Source organism: Elaeis guineensis, chromosome 9, assembly GCF_000442705.2.
Source record: "Elaeis guineensis isolate ETL-2024a chromosome 9, EG11, whole genome shotgun sequence".
NCBI classification, from domain to species: domain Eukaryota; kingdom Viridiplantae; phylum Streptophyta; class Magnoliopsida; order Arecales; family Arecaceae; genus Elaeis; species Elaeis guineensis.
In genome coordinates this window covers 90,876,148-90,887,896 of record NC_026001.2, presented here as the reverse complement: position 1 = coordinate 90,887,896, position 11,749 = coordinate 90,876,148, and the positions used below count along the sequence as shown (strand labels likewise).

The 11,749-nt window shown below is 35.5% G+C and overlaps 1 protein-coding gene across 2 annotated transcripts in view; it reads right to left on the bottom strand.

Annotated features, from left to right (window-relative positions):
- Positions 1-256: 256 nt before the first annotated feature.
- Positions 257-11,749, bottom strand: part of LOC105042148 (agamous-like MADS-box protein AGL9 homolog) — a 29,284-nt gene continuing 17,791 nt past the window's right edge. The window contains exons 4-9 of one of the 2 annotated variants that reach the window (XM_073242945.1): positions 8,955-9,016; positions 8,690-8,789; positions 8,297-8,338; positions 8,158-8,199; positions 7,908-8,047; positions 257-511 (exon numbers count right to left, since the gene is read on the bottom strand). In XM_073242945.1, coding sequence (XP_073099046.1) covers positions 433-511; positions 7,908-8,047; positions 8,158-8,199; positions 8,297-8,338; positions 8,690-8,789; positions 8,955-9,016 — 465 coding nt within the window. In that variant the 3' untranslated portion in view covers positions 257-432. 2 annotated transcript variants of the gene reach the window in all.

Sequence of the window (11,749 nt, the reverse complement as noted above, 5' to 3'; positions counted from 1 at the left end):
AACCAACCACTCAACGACTCGATATTTGCATATGATTTCAGCACAACGAAATATTAACAAGTGAAAAGTGCAAACAAAATGATAAAACCATCATGAAAATTCGCAGCATAACGAGATCCACTTGATTGTTGTCACCTCTTTCAGCTTACTTGTACCTACAACTAAACTAGCCTGATCAAAATTATCACCCAGCGATCATACTACGTACACATAGATACAGAAAATTAAGCATGAATATAGAAACAAAACATTCAAATGCAGTTAGAATAGCTCCCTTATAGGAATTTTTATAGGATAGGTCTGTAGACAATATTGTTTAACTAGCAATAACATTACAAACCATTACAATCAACAAGTGGAGTGCAAATGTCTTTGCGACACAACATACAATATGCCCTGAGGGCATATACAGAGGAAATCAATTAGTTGCCCTTATGCAAGCCATCCTGGCATATAAGTACTCACACTTGACCCGGGTGCTGCTGCGATTGTTATTTGTTCTGGAGGATACCTGCAGGGAAGATAACAGAACACCGTGATTAAAATTAATAGACTAAATGTGATTGATAAATGGTTCTCACTCCGTGATTGGTGATCTAAAAAAGGATTTCATTTTCATGATATTCAGAAGAGATAATCCAAATGCATGGATTTGCATTTATCAGACTGGAGTATGAATGTGTGAAGAAATTTATTTTTTTTTTTATTGAGTAAGAGAGATTATGACACTTTTAAATTAAAGGATGCGTGGCGATCACAATGACATAAAAGCATGCATTTCTATTCTCAGCTCATGATTTTCATAATTGTGCCCTAGATACTGCAACAATATATTTTTTCAACGGGTAAAACTTAAATCTATGGAGGTAGATAAGTGACATTGTCTGAGTACACCATTCATCATAACTTTATGGAATTGGTGGTCTTTAAATTCTTTTAGTAGGGTAAATATATCATGCATTATGTCACTGAAGCTCTTTAAGCTAGAAGAATCACAAAACCACAATGCAACGTTCTATTTTTATAGCAAAAAGTTATTCCTGATATTAAATGTTTGTAGTTAAAAATCATTCCCATTAACTTCCACCATATGGTGATTATTATTCTTCAGGCGAATGCGTTTGTGTAATAGGCTTCCAAGGTACGGTGGAGTATAGGCTACTGAGTTCAACCAAGTTCTCAGTTTGACAACATGATTTTTGACACAATTGGATGAGCTACAAGTGGGCAAAAATCTCTTCTATCAGAGTGTGCTTTGAGTCTGAGGTGGACGGGATTCATGAAAAATGATAAATCTCGATTTGCAATGGATATTGAGATTAAATCAAGTTGGGAGAGGGTCCATGTGACCTGCTTGCACACTAGGAATTGCCATGTGATGGAGATCACAACAGATTTTGAGACTATATAAGGTGAGTAAATAGATATCTCAGCCTTTGGAACGATTGACTCGATGATGATGAGAGCTTCATGAGTATCATAAAGCATTGTAGGAGCTTGCAAAGTTTTTGGTCTTAGAGAATATATTTTGTCTTAATTTTATTTTCTATTCAGTAGTTCTAGTCCATGATTGGTTCAGTTTATTGTGACAAAGAATGAATTCAAGTTGAATAAGTTCAGTCACATGCTTAGTTGGAAGTTCAAGGCTATTATAGGTATAAATTGGGGTGGGGTACTATTTATGGTATAGCATGAACAATAATGTTGCAGTATATTGACCATACAAGGGCTTCTTTTAGGGTTTTTCATAATGATGATGATGTGTGCTTTTCGATGAATGAGAGAACTCATTCTACCAATTTTCTACGTGTGAGTCATGCAATATGGGTGCAAGTCCCTAAGAAATGTGTTCCTATTAAACCATTGTGATATCAGTACCTTTCTTTGCAACTCTACTTGCATCGAGTTTCTTAATTTTCCTTTTCTATTCTTTGTTGTTTGTCCTACTATTGCCAAAATGTTTCATCTAGCTGCCTTAAACAGCATTCAATATAACATCTATTGGCAGCCAATAACAACCCTTTTCTATGATCGATCTGAACTGCTAATAGGTCTTTGGTTTACTGATTCTTATTATTTTGTAGTTCTTCTAAACCCCCAAGTGCCTGTTTGAATGGTTGGGCTTAGAATTTTGTAAAATTTGTGGCACTAACCATTAAAACCATCAAATTATAAGTTGGGTTATGCCTATGTTTACAAGTATTCAAGATCATCTTTTAAGTGGACTGATCCGACTCCTATAGGGAGAAAAATGACCTACTACATTTTTTTCTCCTTATAGGATTTGGGCCAACCTACTCAAAAAGTGATCCCAAATACTTGTAAAAATAGGTCTAACCTAGTCTATAATTTAATACTTTTAGTGGTTGGGCCACAAATTCTAGAAGATCCTTGGGCCACAACTTCCAGAGGATCCTTAGACTAACCATCCAAATAGGCCCTAAAAGGAAATCCAAGCCCGTGTTGTTTCTTTTGCTTTGTTGATTTATATTCCAAATAAAAAATAAAACAAATATGTAATCAACCTATACCATTTTACTTGAAACACTAATCTTGATTTGTAGAGGTCCTTGAGTGTCAAGCCTACTACTTGCTAACAAATAGATCTGATTCTTGCTTTGCATCCTTCAAAAAACTTTAGTAACCTTTGATATTTTAGGAGACTACATTCATGTAGCTACCACCATCAATAATGAGTTTGTAACTTTTATCACCACTCCTGATGTAAGTATGAAAGGTAGTGGTGCAACTCCGATTCTCTTGACCCTTAGATGTGCCAAGACATACCTCATCACATATACAAGGGTGTACTCCAATTCCTCTTTTACATCACTTGCTCTTTTCTCCATGTCCTCCTCTACTAATTCACCCTCATCCTCCTCTCCTTCAACACTGCTATAAATATTTTTAGAGGGATACTGCTATAAATATTTTTAGAGGGACATTGACATACATAATGACCAGTGTTATGATAGATAGCATCCAATTGCATTGTTATGCTTGTTGGAGCTCGTAGCAAGTGACTTTTCTTGAGAATCTCTAACAAAAGATGGAAGTATTGCTATCCTTAGCACTCACTAGGTGCAAAAGTATTGGATCGACTATATCTATTTCCCTGAGAGAGTCTTCTATAGGCGATCTCCTAGCATAAGATTGGAACCTGGTAACTATATATAGGAGTTCTCAAGTACTGCTCCAATTCTATAGCCAACTGGAATGCCTGATCAGCTGATTAGGTTTAGTGTGGCAACATCTCTTTCTTATTGTCACTCTAATACCAATGCAAAATCTAAAGAGGATAAATTGGGATCCTCTATAATATTACACCAGACTAGGACTGAAATTGGATCAGATACAGGTCAGATACCAATATATCCATATCTATATTTATTTTGTTTGATGAATACAAATATAGATACAGATATTATTTGGATGTAAAAATTCATATCTATATTTATTTTAAATAGATACTAGTACAATATAGATACTGAAAGTATGGATATAATTACAGATATAAGTTGGATGATTAAACTTTATAAATATGGAATCAAAAATATTATTAAATAAATGATAAATCAAGTTAATAGCATGTTTATATAATTACATATTTTTTTTAAAATTAATAAATATTATATAAAATATATGATTATAAGAAGATTCAGATATTCGGATACGGATCGGATAGTTATCTATCTATACCCAAATCTATTTTTCTTTGATGGATATAAATAAGAATATAGATATTAATCATTTCTATCTATATCTGAATTGATTCGGATATGAAAATAGATCTGAACGGATATTATCCGTACTATTTTCACCCCTACACTAAACTATCAACTCATCGAACCTAATCATGTACTTAGTAACAAACACACTGGTGGGGCATAACATGGACAAATCATCCATTAATTTATCTTTATAGGTGGTTGAGAGATACTTTTCTTTTAGCTTTTCCTTTATCTCTTCCCAACCATCTATAGAATCTTTCCTAAAATGCTCAAGCTATCATTCAATGTTAGTCCCATAAATCTTGGCTCACCATATCAATTTCTTCTCAGCAAAACCTAATCCTAATCTTCTAAGAATCCAGCAAATTATACCAAGAAAAATAGTGGTCTATGTTAGACAATCAATCACTAAAAGCTTTCAGGTCAAGTCATCTATCAAAGCTGGGTGCCTTAATCTTCAGTTTCTTTGTGATGTCTTCTTTTATTTCATAGACATTGTGCCTACTCTAAACATAGTACCCTTTATCAACCTCAAACCCATGATAAGCAGGTTGTGCAGGTACAGTAGGTGCATGATGTGGCCTAGTGTCCTTATGAAACCCTTCCCATGGAGGATGCTTAATAATTGTTGCCTTGTAGTGGTCTAAGGTGATTCCTAGGAGGTTGATCTACCTCATCAACATACTCCAGGTCTACTAGAACTTGTCTTAAGTTGTGCCTGTGGTTAGCTTGTTAGAAAGTAATCCACTTCCTTTTTTGGGCAACCCACATATGCTATGGTAAAAAAGCCAACATAAGCTTAAGTAGCAAAAGCTCATATGGGCTAAGATTCTAGAAAGATCCAAAGAAATATCCAAATATTGTAAAATATCTACACCACAAATATCTAAATTTATAAAAAATCTTGTTTCTAGAATCTACTTGGACCTCTATAAATAGGAGGGGTCTTCCCCATTTGTAATCATGAAGTTTAAGAGAGAGAAATAGAAGTCTAAGTTCTTTTTTACTACTATTCTACTTTCTCCTTCTCTCCACAATCATCCCTACAAATTTTTCTCCACTTTGCTATAAAACTTTTGTCCTAATCCAAGATCACCTACTTCCATATCAACTATCTAGCTCCTACAAGGCTCATACTTCTTTGAAAGTTGTGCATATGCTCATGATATTCTCATTTTCAATGAGGCCATGTAGAACCTTCTCCTCTTTTACAATCCCATTTGCTATATGAGTAGGAGTGATCTCCAAAGGCTCTCAACAACTTTTGACATCCATGAACTCCTGCACTAATTAACCGATGCTATTGGTTTTGCATGGCATCTAATTGTTAGCAAATTTCTCATAGTATGTCCTCTCTCTATCTTTCAGTCATACATCCCCTATAAGGTATCCCATGAAAGGTGGCATGATGCAAACTTAGGCTCTGCTACCAAAATATGATGTAGAACAATCCTAGGAAACCTACTAGATGCAACACTAAATAGCAATCTGAAAATTAGAATGAAAAATGGAGAAAGTACTAAGCTTAGTACTCAAACTAGTAGATGCAGATGTCTAAATGCAAATTGTTGAAATGACATGTGAATAATAGCTGTTTACAAATAAAGCTCAAGATCTAGTAGCAGAAGTATCTAAGATTACTGAAAATCTTTGAAGGATGCAAAGCAATTTAATCTTTGCTGAAAGATGACTTTGAGCAATAAAAGCTACAAATTTGCAGCAAATGTACATGCAGCTTCTAAGAGTTTGGTAAAGGAGACATGGTCATGGTTAGAGTCTACCCCGAGAGGTTCCTATAAGGAACCCCGAATGAAGTGCAAGCTAGAAGGACAAGTCCTACCATCTATTGCAAATGATTGGTGCGAATGCATATGAGTTGGATCTTTCTAAAGACATGGGACCAGCCCTATATTAATGTAGTGGACTTTAGATTCTACCAGAAGTAAAAACAAATATACTTCAAGCATTTTCTTTCCTTCTTTCCCATAGTCTCCCACTCCACATCAACCGTCGTTGAGGAAAAAAAAGGATGAAATTGAGGACATCATGGATGAGCAGATAGATTCTACCAGCACTAGTAGATTTCAAAAATACTTGGTCAAGTGGAGAGGATGCCCACCTTCAGGTAGCACATAAAACATAGCCAATGAGCTACAAAAGCTTAACTTGGAGTTGCTGGAGAACACCATATATAGCCTGTACCCGTCAGAGGCCAATTTTTCCAAGCCAGGGAACTGACAGAGATTGCTAAGGATTTCAAGCCTACATAATTGAGCAAAGAAACATCTGATCCTTTAGATTGTCTTGGATGACCTGTGGTCATGATGGGATCTTCATGAGCATCAACAAGCCTCATTGGAGCTTTCCATGTTTCTGGTCTTAGAGTCAATTTTGTTTAGTGGTTCTAGTCCATGCTTGATTCTGTTTATCTGTGAAATAGGCTGAATCAAGCGACTAAGTCTAGTCTCATGATTAGTTAGAAAAATTGGTGTAGGTTAGTATTGTTCATGACAGTGTAGCATGATTAGTAATTTTACAGTAGGTGACAATTTAAGGGTTTCTTTTTAGGGTTTTGTTGTCATGATGTGATGTATTCTTCCATTTCATGAAATGACTTAAACAGTTTCTTCCCTTTTCTACATGTGAAGCTTGGAACATGAATAAGAAGCCCAGGGAATCAGTCCCTATTAATCGGTGTGAGATCATTACTTATCTAGTCTCCTGTCCCATTTTTTTAATGTTCTTTGCTAGTTCTATTTCTATCGCCCAAGCCTTTCATCCAGCAACCTTAAAGGTGCTCCACATTTCTTTTTTTAGGAGCCATATAACGGCCTTTATCTAAGATTGATCTGGACTGTTAATAGTTCACCTTGGCTAACTGATTTTTACCGTGCAGAAGCTCTTCTAAACCCCTTAGTAAAACTCCAAATCTATGTTGCTTATTTTTCCTTTGCTGACTTGTATTCCAGATCTGAAATAAACAAATTTATAATCAGCCTTGGATTTTCCCACTCAAAACATTAATCCTGATTCGCAGAGATCCTTAAGTTTCAAGCCCACCACTTGCTCACAAATTGATCTGATTCTCCATCATCCATGCATAGTTCAGCATGCAGATGTATCATTTGCATGTTCATTTAGTAGTAGTTACAGCATATTCATCTAAGCGAATATCCATTGCTTTGCATCCTTCAAAGATTTTTGGTAGCCATTGACACTTTTGCCACTAGATCTTATACTTTATCTGTGAAAAGCTATCGTTTGAATATGATTTCAGCAATTTGAATTTAAACATCATCATCTAGTAGTTGCATCCTAAGCCTAGAGTTTCTTCAGTCTAATTTTTAGATTGTTGTTTAGTGTTACATGACATCATAATTTCTGTTGGTTGCGTCGTAGCATTTAAGATTTGCCCAACTTCAAGTTAGGATTTGTCCTATTTCTTTGACATTGCTTGTTAGGTTCCTAGACTTACCTTGCTTTTTTTTTTTGGTAATAAGGTTCCCAGTCCTTTTTTTTTTTTTTGGGTAGTAAGGTTCCCAAAGTTTCTTGAATGACCATGTTAAGATAAAACAATTTAGTGGGTCCCACGTCTTGAATTGAAAAAAGATGTTTGGCAATATTTATATTTATATGTATGCATTTGTGTACGTATGCATGAATGTGTGTCCATGTGTCTCTATTTATGTATGTGCATGAGGGTATGTGTTGTACTTATCCATATGTGTGTCTGTGTGTGTGTACGCGTGTGTGCGTGCATGCATTTTTGCATGTGTGTGTATGTTTGGGAGTGGTTCAACTATCTTCTCAGAGAGGGAACAGCCTTGCAGAGCAATGCTTTGAACGCCCACAAGGAGCTCCAAAACCGACAGCAGCCACTGAGAAATGGAGCATCCAGCTAGGCCTGACATCATTCAACTTAGCCGTAAGCAGGCTGTCATTTTTTATCTCTTTTGTGGAGCATTTCCCATGCATTGTAGCTGAACCAAATGTAACGAACCAATGGGTCCCAACACATCAGCCAGTCAAAATGGTAGGCATCCGGATTTTTTTTTTTTTTTGGTATGAAGGTAGGCATCAGACATTGTAAAAGCTATTTTTTTCTTAGTTAATGTGGCAGACCTACTCATAAACTGCTAAAACGACCACTTAAAGAACTGGCACTGAAGAAGATACCTGATTTGGAGAGTAGGTTCACCATCTATCTGTTGGTAGAATCCATCGCTCTGTGGTTGAGGTGGCTGCCGGCCATAGCCTACTGCATGAGCAGTGGGATCCCAAACTTGCTGCTGACCAGCCTGGTTACTTTCTTCCAACTGCACATCCCACAAAATCCATGAGAAGTTTATAGTTTTTTACCAGTAAAACAATACATATACCTAGAATACTCATCTTTAGAGCTATTCGTTACTACATAGATCCTTACCCTTCGCCTTAGACTTTTGTTGGCCTCACATAGCATTTGTTCCTGCAAGAAAGAACAATGGCAGTAGGAAGGAAATGGTGGGACAAAAATAATAATAATAAAGTGTTTTTCTGAAGCTGTTTGATTTTATTAATCATACCCTTCGTTGAAGATCTGCAAGCTGATCAAGCATGTATTGGGTCTGTAAGAAGATAATTGGTCAGTAGATTACTTCAGTAGCCGCACAAACTATCCAGTTTTTTTTAAAGAAACTACGAGCTACCTGACTCCAGCTAAGAAAACTCATTCATATATGAATCATTCAACAGCTTCACCAATATGGATGTTAAAATAAATGCCAAGTTCCTGTCTTAGAACACATATAAGCATATATAACATATCTATTTTTCATCGAGGGAGTAGGGAGGGGACATTAACCCCAATACTAATGCAATAATTTCTAAAGCAACAAGCAGCAGAACTACAGAAAATTAATAATCGTTAACATTGTATGCTTAATATTCTTCCTTTAAAAATGTTCTGCACGCAGTACCCGTGTTGATCTGATTTGCTTTAACGATGCATCAAGTTGCCGCTCGAGCTGCTCAAGCTCCTTGCTGCTGAGTGGACCCAAGTCCTCACCGAGGAGATTTCTGCAGTTGTAGAGGTGCAAGAATAGAAATAAGATCCAAAAATAAAAAAAAAATAAAAAAAAGAACAGAAATAAGATGCCACCGTTGGTCTTCAACGATTCAAGCTAAATACACATTTGCTTCTAAGGCTGCATATTGATGAGCACAGAAAAGACTGAAATTTACCTTTGCGATCTCTGTAAGGCTTCAACACGTGCTTTTAATTTCAAGTACTCTTGCTGACTACTCTGTGCTAGCAAAAGAGTAACCATTAGTCTTTTCTGATGTCTCAAGTTTCACCTAATCTGAAAAATTATATGATAGCATAAATCTTAGATCGTGCTCAAACCTTCTTATCATAGCATATTTTGTACCTACTTAGATCCTACCAATAATGGATTTCAGCCAGGCCTTCCACCCATCCTAAATCTCAAGAAACCTAATAACACCTAAATGTTACATTCAAATGGTTATCTGCACTCTGGCAGATCGCTGGAATGCCTTTCGGTGGTGCTAAAATGGGCTTCATCTCAGGATGTGTCAAGAAAGCTATAACGGACACCATCTTCGTTGTGGTCTACCAGTTCTCAGTTGTGGCACGCTATTAAAGATGATATCTTCAAACCTAGATGACTTGTTCTTGTTTGAAATAGATAAACTTAATTATACATGGATCTTAGAGTCCAAATTTGATATTTTCTAGAATCAAAAGGATGCTATTCAAATAGGTTTTTGTGTTTCCAAAAGTTTTTGTTTCAAAAGAGAGTGTCGGAATTAGTAAACTAAATTAATATGGTCTTGTTATTAGCAATGACCTTTAGTATTTTCTATGAAATTTACTTAGAATTTCTCTCCATGCATAAAACCAAAGTATTGTTTACAAATATGGCTCTTAGTATTTTGTGTAGAAGGTAGTCGAATGGTTATAAAATTCTCTATATAAATGGATGTACTTAAGCCATTTTGTATCAAAAAAGTTGAAAAAATTTCAAATAAAATTAAAGTTCTCTTCTTCTAATAGGTGTACTCTCTTCATCTCTTGTGTAAGAAATACTACAATACTCCTCAGAAATCAGAGCTATAGCTAATGTAGTGGGATTTTCACAATTATCTTTTCCTCATCTTGCCAACACCACTTATGAGAATTGGAGTATCTAAATGAATGCATTGCTTGGATCTCAAAATATTTGGAACATAATCACAAGAGGCAATGAAGGAGCCGAAGATGGAGATTTTCTCAAGGTGCAACAATACGAGGTTCTATAAGATAAGAGGAAGAATGATAAGAAGGTTCTTTACTTCATCTATCAAGTCATAGATGAGTCGGCTTTTAAGAAAATTACGGCGGCCATCACCTCCAAAGAAGTATGAGAGATTCTCCAAAATGTATATAAAGGAGCAGAAAAAATAAAGAAAATTTACCTTCAAACTCTTGAGGCAAATTTGAAGCTCTACAAATGAAGGAGTCTGAATCCATCTTGAATTTTTTTACAAGATTCTTGACTATCGTCAACTAATTGAGAAGGAATGGTGAGATTTTGAATGTACACAAGTAGTAGAGAAAAGTTTACGCTCGTTAGGTGCTGAGTTTGACTATATCATAGTCACTATCAAAGAATCATAGGACTTGGAGGCCATGACAATTGATAAACTCATGAGTTCTTTACAAGCTAATGAACAAAGGCTTAACAAAAAAAAGCAAGAGTTTGGAGTAAGCTCTTTAATCTAAGTTCACTCTGAAGGAAGGAAAAGAAAACTCCAAAATGAAAAGGAGCCAGAGAGGCCGAGGATGAGACCGTGGGCAATTGAGAGGTCATAGATATGGCTATGGATATGGAGGCTACAATAACAAAAAGGAGATAAGCCAAATTCCAAAAGGAGGGCATGGACAAGGAGGCTCATTTAGAGACTGAAGATATGGTAATTCTAAAGTTCGTTATTTCATTTGTAATAAACTTGATCATTATGTTTTAGATTGTTGGTATAATGATGCTAACCAAGTTGAAGAGAAGGTTCATTATGTAAAGAAGAAAGAAGAAGATGGTGATGAAGTCTTATTGCTATCATGTAAAGAAGATGACAATAGAGAGCAAAATATGTGGTACTTAAACACCGACGTAAGCAATTATATGTATAGCTATAAGAACATATTCATGGAGTTGGATGAATCGATAAATGGGCATATGTCTTTTAGTGACTCCTCCAAAGTAGACATGAGGGATAAAGATAAAATTCTTATTTAATTAAAAAATAAAAGTATAAATTTATCTTTAATATTTATTACATGCCGGAGATGAAGAATAATGTTTTGAGTTTGAGGCAATTTTTGGAGAAAAGATATGGTGTGCATATGAAAAATAGAAGTCTATTTTTGAGAGATTAAAAGAATAATTTGATAATCCAAGTTTAAATAATAAAAAATAGAATGTTCATACTTAACATCAAACATGTCAATGCTCAATGTTTGAATGCAAGTTTGAAGGATAGTTCATGGCTTTGGCACTTGAGGTTCCGGTATCTTCACTTTGGTGGCCTCAAGCAATTATCAAGCAAGAAGATGGTGAAGGGTTTGCCGTATATTGATTCTCCAGAATAATTTTATGAAAAGTGTCTTAGCAAGCAACCAAGGAGAAGCTTTCTTAAAGAAGCTTCCTATTATACAAAGAAGCCACTTGACCTCATCCACATCAACATATACAGGCCAATTTCTCCAACATCCTTTGGAGAGCACCATTATTTTCTAACATTTATTAATGATTTTAGTAGAAAAACTTTATATGTACTTTTTGAAGAAAAAGTCTGAAGTATTTTCTATATTCAAGAAGTTCAAAATAATGATGAAACAAGAATGTGGCTACCACATCAAGCCTTGTGATCCAATCTCATAAATGAATTCGCATCCAAAGAGTTTGAATACTTTGTGAGCATAGCATCTGATGGCATCCTATTCCCCCAATAAAATAGCATGGCAGAAAGAAAGA